The sequence below is a fragment of the Dreissena polymorpha genome, chromosome 1 (assembly GCF_020536995.1).
Source record: "Dreissena polymorpha isolate Duluth1 chromosome 1, UMN_Dpol_1.0, whole genome shotgun sequence".
In the NCBI taxonomy this organism is placed as follows: Eukaryota; Metazoa; Mollusca; class Bivalvia; order Myida; family Dreissenidae; genus Dreissena; species Dreissena polymorpha.
Genome location: NC_068355.1, coordinates 48,195,618 through 48,215,452, shown reverse-complemented (window position 1 = coordinate 48,215,452; position 19,835 = coordinate 48,195,618). Strand labels below are relative to the sequence as shown.

The window sequence follows — 19,835 nt, the reverse complement described above, 5'->3', positions numbered from 1 at the left end:
GTTTGGTAGAAAATATACGTACATGAAATTTTGATACTATTTTTGAAACAAAACTACAGTACACATACACTTCTAACGTGCTATAAAGCTTATAACTAGTACATGCGTTAGTTTTATTTCTGTTCTTAGTTGTAAGTTATGAGCTATACTCATATTTGTGTTGCCCACTGCATTTTGAATGGCAAGTTGCAACTTTGAATTGCAACATTAGCCTTCACGCACCGTGCACAACGTACTTGAAGTATACGTTCTAGTTTTTGAGCACAGTATGATCGATCAATACGCGAAACAAACCGATACCTGTATACAAACAGAAAAGTGCGACACACGGCGTATATCGAGTCGAGAAATGCATTCAAGTCCTAGTTTATTTGTACAGCCGTATTAGCATTTTGCATCCATGTTCTAGATTAGAGAAAATTGTCGGTTTAAATCTAGAACATATAACAGAACATGTAAGATACTTGTATTTAACCGCGGAAGGTTTAAAGAAGAATTTAGTCAGTGTCGAATATTTGTGAAACATATTGACTGAAGAACACTCATTACACTGCGTTTGTACAAAATGGCTACGTACAAGGTGTCATATTTTGATGGCAAAGGAAGAGGGGAAATTATTAGACTGGTTTTCTCGGCGGCAGGAAAGAACTTCGAAGACCATAGAGTGAAGGGAGAAGATTGGCCAAAATTTAAACCCGGTAAGTTATATTATTTTATCTAGCCTCGTTTATATTTAACCGGTTACTGGTTTTATGATTTTGATGTATGTTCCATATACACATGTGCAATATAGTTATGTTTGTATTTTTTAAAAGCGTGTACATATTTTATCACTGATGCGATCTCTTCCTGGACAAATCTGTATTTCTTTCACTATTGCCCAGTACATCAATGTGATCATGGTTAACAATGTATTTCCGAATATTACTCAATACCATATTTTTTTTACAATACAGTGTTAATTTTACGCACCTGTTTTAAATATCTAATACATTTATCTTATTTTGCACCGGTACTTTTGGCTGAATACATTATTGCTTTTATTATATTTTTCGGTTACCAAACAAATATATAATATTTGTCTATACAAGTTCGCGAATTGGTTTGGTAACCGAAAAAAAGATCTATTGCAAGAATGCAATCAGCCAAAAGTACAAAATGTTGATGATATAATGCCTGAATGTTCGCAACGGCGTCGGGTTTATTTCAGAGACGCCACTTGGTCAAATGCCAGTTCTAACAGTGACTAAAGGCGGGAAGAAATCTTTGCTCTGCCAGTCGGGGACCATCGCTAGGAGCTTGGCTAGAGAGTTCGGTAAGGATACTAGATTTATTTTGACATTTTTAATTCTCCAACTCTTTGAATCCCGCCCGTTTAACATGATATGGATTTATGATGCAAGTCTTATGTCTTAAAGAGAAGTGTTTCACAGTAACAAAAAAGCTTCTAACGAGTAATACAAAACAAGATTTTAATATGGAAACGCGTGTGACTTGTTAATAAAGCAAATATGACTACATTTATTATGCTTATGAACATACATGTTTGAACAAAATCACATTTGAAGAATAACCGCACAGATTAAATAAAGTGAATGAATATAACCTTCAGGTTTGGGAGGTCAAGGTAGCGAGGAGCAGCAGCTTGTAGAGGAGGTGTTTGACACGGTTGGGGATGTACATACCGCCGCCTTCAAGTTCTACTTCGAAAAAGACGAGAAAAGCAAGGTAAAAATACATATACATATACGTATTACTGTACCATAACCATAATAATTACCAGTAATGACTAGTAAGCTATTTTGTATTATTTTGTGAAATATCACATAAAGCAATGCATTTGGTAACCGATTTCGATGTATTATTAACGAATGTAATCCTCACCCCTTTGCATTTGCTGAAAGATACCAGTTTCGGTCTTATCATTGATATTCAATTCACAGACTTTGCATTTACATGTATATCCAAATCACAAACTTATCATGGTTATCCAAGTCACGTACTTATCACTGATATCCAATTCACGGAAATGTAATTTTTATCCAATGTACGGACTTATATTTGATATTCTTTCAGACAAACAATACATTTTAATACAAAAAAGTACTAATTTCATGTTATTTTTGACTTTTGAAATTGTGCGTTTACTTCAAGGCGGCCGCTAAGACAGATGTTGTTGACAACCACATCCCAAGATTGGGCAATTACATCAGCAAACGAATGAAGGAGTACGGAAAGAATGGATTTATCATTGGCTCTAAGGTTAACACTTCTTTGTTGGCAGATATTTTACACTTTATACCGTACTATACTTTCTGTTAAAACGCGCATTGAGTTCAAAATATTAACACTCACTTCACGTCCATCAATGAAAGTATGCAATTATGTACGATGACCTTTCTTTTTTTCTTTTAACCCATTTATGCATAGCGTCTAGAAAATAATGATGCGGCGTCTCATCTGGGTCTGCGCTGTTTGATTAAAGGAATTTTTGTAAGAAATATTCTAAATATAGAAATAAATATACAAGACCTCCCTAATTTTGGAAATAAATTGATCCAATTTAGAAGGATGGGAGAGTCCACTAGGCATAAATGGGTTAAAATTAGATAGCTTTTTTGAGAATCTTTTTTTTTTTTGCTTTTAGTTAAGTTTGATCTGAAGAGTTATAAGTTGGCGGGCGGTTGTTGCAGTTGCAATTTTTAAATCAAAGTTTTGCTGAATGCGAATTGTATTAGTATATACAAAACACCACATTTATCATGCAATGAATAAAATAAGATTGGGTGTGGGTTATCTTAGAGTTCCGTACAACAAAAATGTCAGGCTACATGCTCTTAACATGCACAAAACCCAGAGAGTTTATATAGTTTATTTTGGTAAAGAACAAACATAAATCCTAAATATTCCCTTTCAGTTATCACTGGCTGACCTAGCCTTATTTAACATCGTTGACCAGTCCAGCGATATGGGTTTAGGGGACGCCTGGGCGAAGTTCCCGGATGTTGCTGCGCACTCCAAAAAAGTGCAAGGAGAAAAGAATGTGTCGGCTTATTTAGCTAAGCGTTCAAAATAACTGTTCAATGGCATTATCATGTATAGTTATTCATACACCTAGTCTTGATTCATCCAACAATGCCATAGCTGAAACATGACAGTGTGCCATTTTATCTGTGAACGTTGATATTTTTGTGTTGTTCACTCAGTTAACGTTCCGGGTAAACATATTTTATATTTGAACAATTTTGTTTAGTGAACTTCTATTTATAGCTGTTGTATGCGTTGAATAAAACGCGTAAACGTTTATTGGGTTCCTTCTGTTGAATCAATGGAACTCAATTTTACATCCTTTACGAAATTCTCAGGTGCAAAAGAGAAACATGTCGGGTTTCGATGTTCTCTTATTTCTAATACCAATATAGATTTAAAATAACATATTTCACTTCCTAAAATGTATTTTTGTATGTATTCGAAAATATTGTATTCATCGCTCTCATTTTTTGTATGGTCAAAGGTGTACAACAAATGTCACACAGACACTGGATCAGAACAATCATTATATACTAATGATATAACAACCGTTAAAAAATGATTCTTTGCGAAAAGCTGGGTCAGAAGGCACATTTATTACACAGACAATACAACACTACTTAAAAGTGTACAGTCTACCTTCGGGTCTCACGTGAGCTACCTAGGTCCTTGGAGTTGTTTGTGTGTGTGTGTGTGTGGGGGGGGGGGGCTGTTTCTTTACAAACACTTGAGATATTCATTTGGAAACAATGTTTAGAGGCCATGTCGAGTAGCCAAATGTTCACGTACTTTAGGCAGACCTCATGCTAACATGGCGTATCTGGTAAAGAAAGAACGATCAATTAACTGATGATGGGACTATTTTATCTGGTGTTTATTGGTCACATGAAAAAATGTTTATTTATGGTTTATTTATTTGGTATCATATAAATGATTGTTTGTGAACTAATACGATGCACTTTTACTTTTCATTGTTCTTCCATCAATTAATCTGCATAATTTCGCAATTAAATAATCGAATGAATGGTCGGACAGATTATAATTTTTTTTTTATTGATGCATGCCACTAGACAATCCGAAATATGTTTCGGATTCGTTTGCTGTATATGTATTTAACTTAAATTGAATATTTAACTTAAAAAACGTCAATATTTTTCAACAAAAATCCAGAGAGTCAAGCGTAACTGAAATTACGTCACACGACATACGTCATAAATTTCGAATTCATGGGATTCATATACAAATACGAAAAACTGGTTTGTAATATATTTTAGTGACAATATAGGATTATGTGTATCAAAATCACCGTTTTCTTATTAGAAAAACAATACGTTATGAGGTCCTTATAATGTAAAGGCAGCATTGATGTATATTTTGGAAGAAGTAAGGCCATTTCGTATTAAGAGGAAAAAAATATGTTTTAGTTACGAACCCTTTGATCATAACACAAAAGCCGAGCTTTTATCTTAAAATCTGCGACCATTTTCATTTTTCGAGGGCGTTTCAATAAGCCAAATGCTTTCGATGTAATCGAGCTAACATAAATAGGATAAAACGAGATGCCGATTTATTGGTGAAAACATTATGTCACTTCACTATCAATTGAAAAATGCATATCTATGTTTAAAGTAATACTTTGGACGCACAAAGTGATTGATTCTAGTGAAACACTTTCTTTATAGAGAATGACCGTCGACAAAGAGTCCGATCGCCAGCCAGCGGGAAGACTGTAGGTTATAGCTTTTTAAATCGCAAGTTTGAAATGAACACAACCCATTCACATTTATAAAGAGTGTGTCTTAACGAACATGTGAGTGCACTGTTTATCATCCTATTTATGTTATAGAGATAACTTAGAAAAAAATAACAACAACATGTCCTGTTTTGGACGTTCTGAAAGCATAGAATATATGATGAACATGGTATAATAAGAAACATATAATGTAAAATAAAATTTGCAATCACCATCATATATTGTTGAATATCGAATCATATCACACTAAGAATATAATTTCATGATGGAAATTCCATTTTCCAAACTTTTGTTTTTTGACACCATATCGCCCTCTGGGTGCAAAGGGGCGATATACACATTCAAAATATATAATAAGATAATTGATGAAAATAAATTAAACAATAAATCTACGAGCAATACTTTCTATTCACCAATGAGGTAGTCATAAAGATGGCGCTGTTGACCCTGTTTTGCTGTTGATGCATGACTTGTTACCTTAGCAATTCCAACGGTGTCAACCAGTCTCTGACCTTAACATCGGCGTAGCAGATTTACCTAGCTTTTCACCTTCAATGACCTTTACATAACGCCAGCAGACACGAATCCCTGAACTTTGGCTACATCAAAGTGTCTGTTCACTGCGTAAAGGATGTAACACTAGTCAGTGTAAGAAATTCCGGACCTCTCTCTCTGCATGTAGATCAGGCTGTGGAACCCAAAATCAGTCTTAACCCGGACAAAATTGGAACAGATTTGAAACTTACATTTTGTGAAAGGTTATAGCTTGTAGATTCTGAATTCAAAAAGTTCCAGAAAATTCCGGGAAAAACGGGAAACATCAGAATCCAAGATGGCGTCCAAGATGGCCGCCGTAAGTTAAAATCAGGGGTAAAATCAGAAATGTCACATTTTGAAAGGTATAATTGGTAATAGTATGTTAAATACTCTTGTGATTTATTGGCATTAGTTTAGCAAATTTTATCACCTGTCTTTGACATACTTGAGGTCAATTTCAATGTCATATTACAGGTCAAAGGTCAAATTTTAAAGAAAATTACAAATTTTTCCACAAAGAAGTTACGTTTGCAAGAGTAAATGGTGCATTCTGATATAATCATCTTTACGGTAGTAGAGTACAAGCAAAATTTGTTTCTCTGCTGGAAGTAAAGCAATATCTGGTTACCAAGGTAACAGCCAGAATGACATCCAAGATGGCCGCCATCAACTATGTAGAAATAGAGGAAAATCGTAAATTTGACTCATCGAACACTATGATGTAGAATGGAAACATAAATACTCCTGTAACTAATTGACATTAGATTAACACATTTTATCATTTTTAATTGTCATACTTGAGGTCAAGGTGAAGGTCAAAATTAAATTGAAGGTCACACAATCAATTTTGGAAGGCAATTGCCTGTTTTAACACAAAGAAAACACATGGTTACCGTATTCACATTGTTTCGTAATTTTCGTACTGCGGCGCGAGTAATAAGAACTAACGCATTAGAAACAGAAATGAAAATGATGGCCAATTTTGTTCACCATTCAGGTGGTTTCATCTGAAATCTGTAAATGACGTCATCAACAATAGAAAAAAAATGACGTTACATATGCTACAAAAAGGCCGAAGATATAAACAGAAGTCTGGCAGCGATATGAAAATGACGCAATGTGTCTGATAAAACCATGTAAGTATACAGCATTTGCTGAAAAACATTTATATAACATGTCAGTTACCATTAAAATAATACATTGACAAAACATTTTCATTTTATTGATCCGATGACCGCTGTTATACACCCTGTTCGCAAAACCAGAATCAATGTATAAGACATATTAGATAATATATTTAGACAAGCCACATATATTTCAGATGTCTACCGTTGGATTATTATTCATTTTAATGACCTTATCTGGAAAAAAAATTGAAAAAAATAATAGAAGAAGTAAAGGCTGTTTGATTTTTTTTCTACGGAAGCGGATACGGACCAAAAATGAAAATTCGGGAAAAGAAGCATTATTTTTTTAGTTTCAAAATAAGGTAAAATTGGTAACATTTTAAAACTAAATGTTGCGTCTTTGATCTTTTTTTCAGCGTCACCAACACGCTGTAAAATAATGAACTTAAAGAACCATCTATGTGACCATCATGAATCGTTTTAGCTGAAAATATCTCTTAGAACGGTAAGCTGTATACATGTAACGAACATGCACATTTGATTTATGAATAGGTTTGGACGGATGACTTTATTTTGAAACCAGACCCTACACATAAAATTATGCTTTGTAAATTCTCGAGACGATCTAGTTGTGAGTTATGTGAGAACTATTTCGTTTAAATAAATTATTGATGTTATAGCAATACATTTTAACTCTCATTTAATGGCTACTTTATAAATGTGAATTGTTTTAATGTACTTATATAGGGTTGCAAATGTATATTATTCTTTAAATGTTTACAGGACTGGTTGTGATAATCCGGGAAAAGGCACTACATGTAAATACCAAATCAAGTGAATAAAGAGCGTTATGAAGTAAGAACTTAAAACACTTTCACTTTAGTCTTGTAAAATCAAATACCGGTATACCTTTAAATAAAACAGAATTTAAATATAAAAACGGTTCTCTTTTGAGCAATTATCACCTCAATGTGTGTGAAACAGTATTTTTTTAAAGCTGCTCCATTTTTGCCGTATCATATTTATATATCAAATGTTTATATCATAATGAAATTCCTTAATAGTAAAGATGTTCTAATAACCAGATACAATATAGCATATTTATAGTTCTTTTATCGTAAATGAATATTCAAATAACAGTGCATTGAGATTTTTTATTTTGCAGGAATGACATCGAAGTCGAGCTGCGTATTGTGCGAATATCATAGCTTGATAAGAAAACTATAGGGTTAGGCGAAAAGGACTGCATTTCTCTGAATAGAATAAGCGATTCGCAAGGGGATATTTATGTTTTCGAAAGTGGCCAAGTTCTTTTTGAATATTTTCGAAAGAACTTCTTACCTGGGCGAATTTTTTTACTGAAGCGTAAACTGGAACCTGAAATACCAAAAGTTGTCATTCGTTCGGACAAGAACTTTGATTTTAAAACAGATTGTTTATTTTGTGAAAATGTTGTAGAGTTGAATACTCAGCACCCATCTGAAGGTTCTAAGCGGCACTCTGTGAAAACAACTAGTTTCCAGTATTATAAAACAAGCGAAAGAGAAGATGAATGGGGTAAAGTTGTGCTCGCCAGAATTGAATACTCGAGAGATCTTTTTGCCTCAGATGAAACATATCAACAGGACTGTAGTGTTAAATTCCGGACAAAAGATGAAGATATATTTACGCCTACGCCAGCAAAAAGAAAAAAGGAAGAAAAGTGTCAGAAGACAGAGAAGCGGCTTTCCTTGAAGTAGTAAAGGAAATCGAACATAATACAAATAGGCCCTATACCATTGAAGAACTTGTGAAAATGATGAAATACAATTTACGTGAAAATGCCGATTCTGAACCTTATTCGAGTAAGCACATGAAACGTCGTCTTATAGAACATCTTGGATCAAGAATATATATTACTGAAACATGTGGTAAATAAAATTTAATCACATTAAAACTTGAGGTGTCGAAACATGTGGAAAACTTCTATGAAGAAAGCAAAAATGACAATGACGATGAAAAAAAGACAAAACTCATCAAAACTGCTGCAAAATTAATACAAAATGACATTGCTTTGATTCCAAATAAGAAAGAAAATTAACCTACAAGTGTAGACGTAGAAAGCAAAGACGCATGATTTGATTTTCTGCCTGATTCATTGAATATTGTTTTGGGAATTTTGATTCCGTGGAAAGATTCTGATTTGAAAAAGCTGCGATCGGCCAAACTCTGGTTCAGGCAGCAAGACCGATACCAATATTAGCTCCTTTGCAATTCGGGCTAGATGTACAGTTACATCAAATGTTTGGATCGAAAATGCTGGTTTGTTAAATGAATTGGGGTTTAGTATGCCCTATTTTGAAACGCAAAGGTTTGAGAAGTCTGCATCAATGATTCAAGACTTTAACATTCCAGACTCTCAAGACAATTCATGGCCGATAACGTTGATCATAATGTTAGAACAATTGATGGGCTAAACACTTTACATGGAATGGGGATGATGATGGCAATAACGTTGATCATAATGTTAGAACAATTGATGGGCTAAACACTTTACATGGAATGGGGATGATGATGGCAATAACCCCAGGAGTAAAAAATGTCAACAAGGTTGTGCCGAGGATGAATGCATCTTCAACTGACCTCGCATCTGTAGGGAAAGTGATTATAAAATTCAAGGATTCAGCACAACGAGTTTGGATAACGTTCGCAAAGCTTTCCGAGTTCATTACCTATGACAACACTTACAACATCGACCTTCTTTGGAAAATGTCATGGCTCTTACGACCAGTGGAATGGGATGATGCAAATGGCGCATAAAGGTACACATCTAGGAGTATCCACAGCCATATTCCTGCCCATTATTGACATGGACCCCAACAATGAAAAATGTATATACTCTACATTATCGTACGTAATGAGCCTGGCTACAAAATACAATGTAGATCCATTGATAACATTTGACCAGCCGTTATGGCTCAAGGCGCAAAATCATGAAACAGAACCCGCTAATAGCGACGTGAAGAGAGTTGTGTCTCGCCTTCGAGGACTGCATGTAGTAATGAGTTTCCTTGGGTCAATAGGAACTACAATGACAGACTCAGGACTAAAAGAGCTATTACAAAGTGTGTATGCTGAAAATGCTGTAACGCATATACTTACAGGCAAGGCTATAAGTAGAGCAATAAAAGGACATCTTTTGGTAGAAACGGCTTTGTTTGCACTTCTTACATCTTATGCATTCAATATCCAAGTCAAAGAAAGAGAAACAGCTTTGTTAGACAATGAAAATGATAATGAAAATCAATTTGGTGAAACAGTCCGTGATGAATTAAGGGATGATAAACCTGATGATGATTATTAGGATGTTGATGATGATGATGATGATGATGATGATGATGATGATGATGATGATGATGATGATGATGACGAAGACAAAGAAGATAATGATGCCAAAGTGTTCGATTTCAGATTATCAAGAGACTCTAGTGTGGATAGATCATTTGAAAACGACTATGGAGAAGATTTAATCTCAGTCTAAAAGAAGATACAGGTGAAGATGAACTAAAAACGATTTCGGAGGAGGTAGAGAAAATGGTCCTACGCATAGAGACCATACGAAACAGGTTGATGGAATTGAGACGGATGTAGATACGATCAATTTATCAGAACATGTACACCGAAAGTCATCAAGCGTTTAATTCATTGATATTAATCAGAATTAATCAATCCTTGCTGATTCTAATGAAAATCAACAACAAGAAATGACTCTCGAGGAGTCACAAAATGACAAATATGATAAGAACTTGGATAGTGATACAGTCATAAGTAAGCAAAAATGAACGTCTAATTATGAATGATTTGAAAACAGAGACTTACAACCAGATGGTACAGACGTAGAGTCCTCTTGGGAAAATGAGCTGGTTGAAGTAGAAACATTGAAAACTATGTCACTACTGGATAAGTTGCTGCTCGGTGAAGTTGACATTCAATATGCTGAAAAATCGAATATTTTAAACGAAGCAGTAAAGTAAGACACTAAAGACGGCTGTAGACAAATTAAACGAGTTAAGAACAGCTCAACTTTGGATTGAGTATATTGAAATGGTCGACATTATACTCAGATTTACAAAGGCAGAACGAAGAGGTAACTGGTTTTTACATGTACAGACCCTTCGAGAAATGTTACCATTTTTCGCTTCAACTGGACATAATAACTACACAAAATCGGTATAAATATATATAAACAAGATGCTGGAACTACCAACAACTCACCCTTCTGTCTACAAGCAATTTCTTGAGGGCTTGCATGAAGTTCGGAGATCTGATAAATATTTTGCAGGACTTTAAACTGATCTTATCATTGAGCAAATGTTAATGAGAAGTTTAAAGGCAGTAGGGGGCTTGACTAGAGGAAGAGGAATCGATGAATATCAGAGGGCTCAGTGGATTTTATCAAGGCCAGCATGTTCTGAAATTACTATTCAAATGCAGGAGTTAACAGGGAGGATGTATGAAGCAAGCGAGCAACACAAGGAATGTGGGAAATCACGACAGTAGGGGCGGGAATCAGTCTTTGAGAAGCATATCTAGTGGTTTTGTAGTAGGTGAGAAAGTGAATGCAGATAAAGGTAGAGAGGTGGGAGAAATAATCATCGAAAGTATGGGAGGGAAGAACATTCAAGAATATTAATCTTCCAGAAAATCACAGGTTGATACAATGAATGACAATGCCTGTGTGAAAATTGATGGAGAAAAGGAAAATATAGATCCGCAAATCCTCTTTCAAAAGTTAATTATCCACCGCCATAGGCGGAGGGATATTGTTTTGGCGTTGTCCGTCCGTTCTTCCGTCCGTCTGTCTTTCCGTCTATCCGGAGCCATATCTTGGAAGTGCTTTGGCGGATTTCATTGAAACTTGGTATGAGTATATATGGATAAGAGGATGATGCACGCCAAATGGCATTGTACACCATCTGTTTATAACAGAGTTATGGCCCATTGTATCTTGAAAAAAAATGCTTTTTTGAGTGTCAAATATAACACTTTTGTGTCCAGAAGCATATTGGCGGGGGTTATCAATTCAACGAATTTGCTTGTTACAGCAGCTCAATGATCTGTACCCTTAGATGACCCTGAATTATTGTCTTACGAGCTTTGTACATATCCTGCTTCCCTATTTGAAAGAAAGAATATACATAGAGAATCACAGAAGGCATCCTTAGGTGCTGATTTAACGAAAGGAGTTTCGAGTAGTGAATTACAGCAAGATCATTTAAATATCCAGTACGTTGTTGATTGAGGGCACTTAATTCAAAAACTGAATTGGCCTCGGGGAAGAACATATGGTGCAGTTTGTGACATGTACATTAGCTTTATTCAACGAAAATACCAAGAAGGCACGTTGTGTTTGTTTGATGTGTGTCAGGACCATCTACTTAGGACAATTTTCTTAAAAGGAGACCAAATGGAATGGTAGGAGTAGAGGTGCGTGTAGAACAAGAGCTGTTGATGAACACAACCAAGAAAATCTTCTTCTTAAACAGTGCAAATAAACAGCACTTCATAAATATATTAGCAGATAATTACAGAAGCAAGAATTAGATGTTACAAAATTTTCGGCAGATGCAGACTATGAAATAGTGAAAGTCGCTCTAGAATATGCAGTCAACACTAATGCGTCATAGGTGAGGACACCGATTTGCTGGTGCTATTGTGTCACTACTATCGATCGACAGGAAATTTAGTCGAAAAGTGAGTCAACGAAAAATGTCAGTAAATATACGCAAATTACAGCAGAAACTTGGAGAAAACATATAACAGAACATACTATTCCTACATGCATTCCTTGCGACACGGTTTCAAAACCAAGTGGTTTTGGTAAAACGATTTCATTGAGACTCTTTAAAGGTTTTGAAGTTTTTCCTAAAATGCTTTCTATTGATTAATGTAAACAGTTGCTCTTAAAAGCTCCAGTAAAAATCAAGAATAAATTTAATAAAAGAAAAAAAAGCAGCCCTCAACAGAGCTCGAACCACTGACGTCTGGAGTCCTGGCGTAAAAAGTCTCCGACTTAGACCCTCGACCGTTCTTCCGCATACAATGTCAGATGTATTTTATACTTTATAAAAGCAATCGTCGTAGTTTCACAAAATATAGCGACAACAACAGAACTCTCCAAATTATTCAACGGTTTCGCGTTGCAACGCTTTATAATTTCAAGTTTTGAAATCGTTAAAAAGCTGCATATAATGGCTATATTAGAGCATGGTAAATGTTCAGTATTACTGTTTCCTCACAAATATCATAACTAAATCAAAAATGTGCGAATCTGAAACAACTTTTATATATATATTTTTTTTATTTTGTCAATTTACCAAAACGTGTAAAGGCCCCTTTAAGAAGTCAAAGCGCCTTCGTGAATCTGTGGTATTGTTCAACAAACTTCCACACTAAACTTCACAACAAAGCTGAGGGGAATCCTTGATGATTATGCTGAATTCAGAAAGAACAGAGGCAACATCTATGAATGACCTGATAATGAAGGTGTTTTAGATAAATCGGCACAAAACCCAACAACAGTATGTCCAAAGAACAACTCGTTCAGCGAGGTATCATGCACTGCGTGCTTATTATCAGGTTTTGGAATGGAAAGGTAGTTCCAGCTAGTCCTTGTGATTATGGCTGGGAGACAGTCAACGACTGTTTGGTACCGAAGATGACGGATAGCATAATAGCTCCAGACAATATACTTAAGGTTGTACGTTGTTCACGCAAAATTGGGTGTAAGACAATGTCATGTACCTGCAGAAAACTTGGACTCAAATGCAGTATTGTCTGTAAACATTGTGATGGATCATGTGCAAACCAATCTGAGATATCAGTGGACTAAACGGTGTCTATGTAAGTACATTATAGTTGGATTCAGACAGAGTCGTTAATTCAACGAAAGATTAATTGGTTCATGTGTTGGAACTTAAACTTGGATTCATGACTTTATGTCACAATTTCTAAGCACATACTCCTTTAGAATTTCAATTTCAAATACGATAAGGGTTCTATGGTTTGGACATTTTTAGTAATCATCTTCATTTACAATGAATTACTTTAACAAGTATATAATACCAAATTTTCTTCTTTAAAAAATATGTATAGACTAATTCAAATGATGTAATTGAACATTATTGCTTTTGAAACTCTAAAGGAGTATGTGCTTAGAAAGTATCCTTTATTCTATGATATGTTTTAAAGGGTAATGATCTATGATAGACTAATGTTGTTTATATATTGACTCTTTATCAGAGCTCCAGATAAGGTTTTGAGAAATTCTTAACGTTACTACCAGATTTTCAAAAAGAATTCTTAACTCTGAAGTTTTATTCTTAATGTTACTACTAAGTTTTGGAAAATAATTCTTAGCTTTTCTAAATGACCAAAAAATAAATAATAATGGTTATTTTCATGCATAAAAACAAAATAAACATACTAGCAACTTTATTTATACGAGTTCAACAGTGTCTATTCATTATTATACAATTTTATTTTTCATATGCCCAAACTGTGCTTAGATTGCATGCCATCGATGATTTTTTTTCATATTTCATAATTAAAACGGGTCTCCCCTTCAATCTTTTCAACGATTTGCCACGGGAATTGTCCCTTCCACTCGTTCATGTTTTTTTTTCTTTAAGTGTTGGACCCGTTCTGTCGCGTTATTTTAGATTTTCCGACTGTGTCGGCAACTGAACATACATGTACAACGTCGTATAAGATCTTTACTATAATGTCTTTCTTAACATTCAACTTCGGCTCCCTTTGCGTACAATATGTTAAAAGCGTGTTTTTGCACGCTTTGCAGTTTTTTTAGGACGCTCTCTGGTCGCCGCCATTGTTTTTTGACAGATAGACTGTACACTCCGCTTTTATTGGAAAAAAAATGCGCTTCTTTAAACAAACCCGATAACCATTCTATATAAGCACCGAAAAGATCTTTAATACGCGAAAAGAATTCAATAAAAATCGATACGAACCGATGTAAAAATTATATTCGTAACTTGATTTTGTAATTCTTAATGGTACGACAAGATTTTTAAATAAATACGTAACGGACTTGAAAATAATTCGTAATTACGAAAATACGACCCTTATCTGGCGCTCTGCCTTATGATGCAAGTATTAGTAAGAGTATTTTCAATAAAAATGTACTTGAAATATATATAAAGCGACACATTTTCAATATAAAGAAGTGAAACTCCAGCTGCTGGAGCAGTATTGAATTTTCATTAAAAATAATTAGTTGGTCCTTTATTTAAGGCAAGTTACCGATTGCCCAAACAGTAAAAAACAGCACAATACAGCACAATACAAACCAACATAAACACAAACTAGTGACCTGAAAATCAATAGGGGTCGTCTGCGAGTCACGATCAATGTACCTATGAAGTGTCATGATCCTAGGCAAAAGCGTTCTTGAGTTATAATCCGGAAACCATTTTACTATATTCGGGTCACCGTGACCTTGACCTTTGACCTAGTGACCTGAAAATCAATAGGGGTCATCTGCGAGTCATGATCAATCTACCCATAAAGTTTCATGATCCTAGGCGTATGCGTTCTTGAGTAATCATCCGGAAACCATTTTACTATTTCGGGTCACCGTGACCTTGACCTTTGACCTAGTGACCTCAAATTCAATAGGGGTCATCTGCGAGTCATGATCAATCTACCCATGAAGTTTCATGATCCTAGGCGTATGCGTTCTTGAGTTATCATCCGGAAACCATTTTACTATTTCGGGTCACCGTGACCTTGACCTTTGACCTAGTGACCTCAAAATCAATAGGGGTCATCTGCGAGTCATGATCAATGTACCTATGAAGTTTCATGATCCTAGGCCCTAGCGTTCTTGAGTTATCGTCTGACAACCATCTGGTGGACGGACGTACCGACCGACCTACCGACATGAGCAAAGCAATATACCCCCTCTTCTTCGAAGGGGGGCATAAATATGAATAAAGCTGGGGTCACCGCCTTGGAACGGTTAATGCAAAGCATTGGGGGTTTAAACCTGGTTATAGAGCGCTCAACCTCACACTTGGCCCAGCAATATTCATAATACATTTAAGTGTAAATAAAATTTAACGTCATAGCATTGTAACTCAAATTAAACAATAATAAAAGGGAATTAAAACGCATTCAATTTAATTACTATTTAATTACTCAATTGCATTGAAGATACAAGAGTAACAGAGTTACAACTTTTTGACGAACGATCAAATAAAACTATTAACAATTCTTTATAGAAAAAGATTTGAGATTATAGTGTCATGGAGTTAATATCTCAGATAATCATCGCGCAAATACAGGAAGAAGCAGCAATTATGGGTGTAAAAATTCCATATTACATAGCTTGGTTGTTTATGTGAATGCTAAAAAAAATAAAAAAAATAAAATCAAACAAGAAACGCCTATCAGAGAGAAAATATAAATAAAATGGAACGTTATAAGCCCAATGACCTATGCATGTTTATTACAACTGGGAAAGTCGGTCGTATGACGTCACAAAAATCCATAATGACATAATGACGTGAACAAATTCCAGGGGCAGTACTAAATAAAATTATTAATGGGGCTGTGCTACTAATAAAACAAGTTTAGGTGATTTAATATTAAGAAGCAAATGAATAAAAATGGTAACTCCATTAAAGCGACATTATTGTTTTCAAACAGTATATAGGTGTTTTGACAACTGAAGACAGAAATGATTTGATGTACGATTTGAGTACAAATGTAGTTTTCATGCAGATTTGTTCATACGACACAATGACACAATTTTATTAAACAGTGAAAAATGCCTATAATGTAGTTTTCATGCAGATTTGTTCATACGACACAATGACACAATTGTATTCATCAGTGAAAAATGCCTATAATATCACTAATGAGTCCAAATTTTAAGGGAAGAAAGATATAGTGAATCGAAAACCATCAAACACGTGTTTTTAAGTACATAAGCATCGTATCCCTTTTGATAAAAACAAGTTAATTAAATTGAAAAGTTTAATATGAACATTTGGTTTAACATATTTTAATTTGCGGACACGCTTCAAAACATCTCCGTAAAATGATGGATGGGAGATTCCATTATTAAAATGCCATTTTAAAGAAACATTATATTTTGAAATTAAATCACCATACTTAGAGTAAAATCTAGCAAATTTATTTCTTAGGTTATGATATAAAAAGCCTTGTTTTAGCAATTTTTAGTTAATATTAGATTACGATCATTAAAATCTTTAATACACGAACATAATCTGGCATAACGTACCAACTGCGAAATGTAAATAACATAGGAAGATCCTTTAGGGATGTTGCCATCTAGAAACGGAAAATTCACAATTTCAAAGTTAAAATCGTCCCGTTTGTCGTATGAACTAGTTTTGATCAAATTATTATTAATAGTTAAATGTAAGTCTAAATACGCAGCGTCTGTAATGGATATACACGATCTATTTAAGACTAGTTCTTTTGGGTAGATTTTGTGAATATATTGTTCAAATAATGGATTATCTAAATTAAGTATGTCATCAATGTACCTACTAGTAAGGTTAAAACAATTAATCAAATCTACTTGCTTAGTTTTAGATAATTCTAACATAAATTCGCTTTCATAACAATATAAAAAGGTCAGCTATAAGTGGCGCACAATTAGTACCCATAGGAACGCCAATAATTTGTTTAAATATTTTACCATTAAATTCAACAAACAAGTTATCCAAAAGAAAAGTAAGTGCTGCACAAAAGTCAAGACCAGTCCAAATGATGTAATTATCTAATATCTGATTAGTAAAAAAAGCTGTTTTAGTGTTTAAAGCTAGATACAAACACTTCTCTCAAGCAAAAGTTTTTTCAATCAAAGAAACAAGTTTGGATTGTATTAGAGCGTGAGGAAGCGTTGTATATAGTGTAGAAAAATCATAAGTACTTACCTGTGACACCTTATATTTTTTATTTTCAATTTTATCAATAACTTCTAAGGTGTTTTTTATTGACCAAAATAGGTTAATATTACTATTTTCATAAACTTTATAACAAAATTTAGCTATTAATATCTAATAGCACTCAATGCAGATGTAAGATACACTGATAATTGTTTGGTGGTACAAGACACTGAATTAGCGATAAAACGACTTTTATATGGCGTCTTATGTAATTTAGGTATCCAGTAAAGTGATGGCAATTTCTTGTCAGTAATATTGACTATTACATTTAACTTTATGCATTGGGCAATATGGTCGGTAATAATTTCATTAGGTTGCTTATTGTACTCACAATATGATGTAGTTTGTGAAAATTCTTGTGAAATAGTTTGAACATAAAACACTCGTCATATTATTTTAACATTATTAGCAGCCTTATCAGCAGGAACTAAGACGAATTTAGATTTTAAGTCTTCAAGCAATTTACAGAGATTTTGTTTATTAAATTTAGGTGAATGTGGTAGGGCTAAAGGGTGTGTATCATAAAAACATATTTTAGTCATGGCCATTCTAAATATTTTTGTTTTCCAATCATTGAGTGCAGTAATTTCAGCATTTTCCTTCCTGCACCATTTAGTGCAATAATCATGTAAGGATGTTACGATATTCTTAATGCAGTCATCAAAATCAACAGGAATAGGCCTCTGCGTAGCAAATTTCTAAGGTTTTTATTGTGAATGAAATTAAGGTCCCCAGTAATAACATGTGCAACAGGACCATATATATATTTAGAACTAGTACAGTCACATAATGTAGGACAATTTCTTATTACATTTATATCTGTGGAAATAGAATTATAATTAAAAACGATACTTCTTACAGGTTTACTATATTTGTAGCAAATAAGTGGTGATTCAGTATTGCGGAAATAAGGGGGAATCAACCGACGTACATTTTTATCATTGAATATTTTAGGAAGGTCAATTAAATCAAGACCTTTGTTACAAAACTCAATTTTGATACGATTTCTAGTTTTGTTAAGTACATATTCAATAAAAAGTTTAAGATAGTAGTCAATGAAAGATTCAATAATACAAGCACAATCATTTAGAGGGTCAGATTGAAGTAAAATAAGTTTACATTCCTTATCAATATGCGCCAACGAAGAAACAGAAAGAGAGGAAATAAAAGATTGTTTAATTTAATTACGGTACCCCACCCACTTTTATAATAACATACTTGAAACGTTGTACATACCTGAATTCAGTCGCAAATATTAAAGTTGAAACTTTAATTTTGACATTATGCATATTGTAATGATAATTTCCGCCACAAAATGGAGTTGAAGGCACATTGTAGACATGTTGGACGCCATTTTGGACGCCATATTGAATTTTCAAGTAGATAAAAAAACAATAAGTGCAAACATGTTATTGTTGTGACATAACGTGAATGTAGGCAACAATTTCCACAATGAAATACTGTCAATTGTTTAAGTAATTTATATAAAAAATTTTTTTTTAGGTAATTGGCCGCCATTTTGGACGCCATATTGGTTATTTTAGTATGAAAACAAGCGATTTGTAAAATTATGCTTTTATATCCTTATTTAAAAAGATTTAGGCACAAAAAGACTTATACTTTTAAAGAAATAATCTAATAGTGCTCATAGTATCAAAATAGACGCCATTTTGGACGCCATCTCGGATTCTGGTGTTTCCCAGATGGAAATTTTCGGGAACTTTGTGATCTCAGAATCTATGACCTTTCAGAAAATATAAGTTTCAAATCTGGTCCTATTTGTCCGGGTATACTAAATGTTTAAACGACAAATAGACACAAATTTTTGCCCAGTTACAGTTGCGCGTTAAAATCCATCTCGCAGAATTTCAGGGTCTGTACTCGGTCACTAAATCGTCAGAGCAAGACATATTTGACTATCGATAAACACAGTTTTGCTTTCAAAATGAGAAAACAAACATCATCGAAATAGTACAGTGTCACAATAAGAGGAAACTCGTTTAATTATCTAACCGCAAATGTTTGCCGTACTCGGTTAGCACGTCTGGAAATCGTTCATGAACGCCTGAATAGACTTCCCTTATCTGCGAGTATGCTCTTTTGAATTCAATTTTATGTCGAAAAGCATTGTGCTAAAATCAGTCATTTATAATTCGCAATAAGTTTTTTTTAACCGCGCCATGCGAAAATAGGTCTGATGCCATATGCGCCCATCAAAGCTATAACCCACCCAGTCTCCGCATTTCTCAGTCTGGTCAGTAGATACATAATGAGACCATAAAACCTTGAGTGATTTTATAGCGGACAGCATCATCCCTGGCCAGACTGCGCAAATGCACAGGCTGGGATTGAGCTACGCTAGCCCAAACGCCATAAGACCCATTTTCGCATGACGCAGTTATGAAAGTT

At 34.4% G+C, this 19,835-nt stretch overlaps 1 protein-coding gene and 1 long non-coding RNA gene across 2 annotated transcripts; both read left to right on the top strand.

Moving 5' to 3' along the window:
* Nucleotides 1-441: 441 nt before the first annotated feature.
* Nucleotides 442-3,304, top strand: LOC127879372 (glutathione S-transferase class-mu 28 kDa isozyme-like). Its single transcript, XM_052426153.1, has 5 exons — nucleotides 442-698; nucleotides 1,211-1,315; nucleotides 1,613-1,728; nucleotides 2,155-2,262; nucleotides 2,918-3,304. Exons 1-5 carry the CDS (start codon nucleotides 566-568, stop codon nucleotides 3,074-3,076), a joined length of 621 nt encoding a protein of 206 aa, XP_052282113.1. The 5' UTR covers nucleotides 442-565; the 3' UTR covers nucleotides 3,077-3,304.
* A 3,571-nt stretch (nucleotides 3,305-6,875) lies between these two features.
* LOC127879385 (uncharacterized) lies at nucleotides 6,876-8,934 on the top strand. Its single transcript, XR_008049041.1, has 3 exons — nucleotides 6,876-6,952; nucleotides 7,231-7,302; nucleotides 7,613-8,934. It is a non-coding gene; the product is annotated as an uncharacterized LOC127879385 (long non-coding RNA).
* Nucleotides 8,935-19,835: the final 10,901 nt, after the last annotated feature.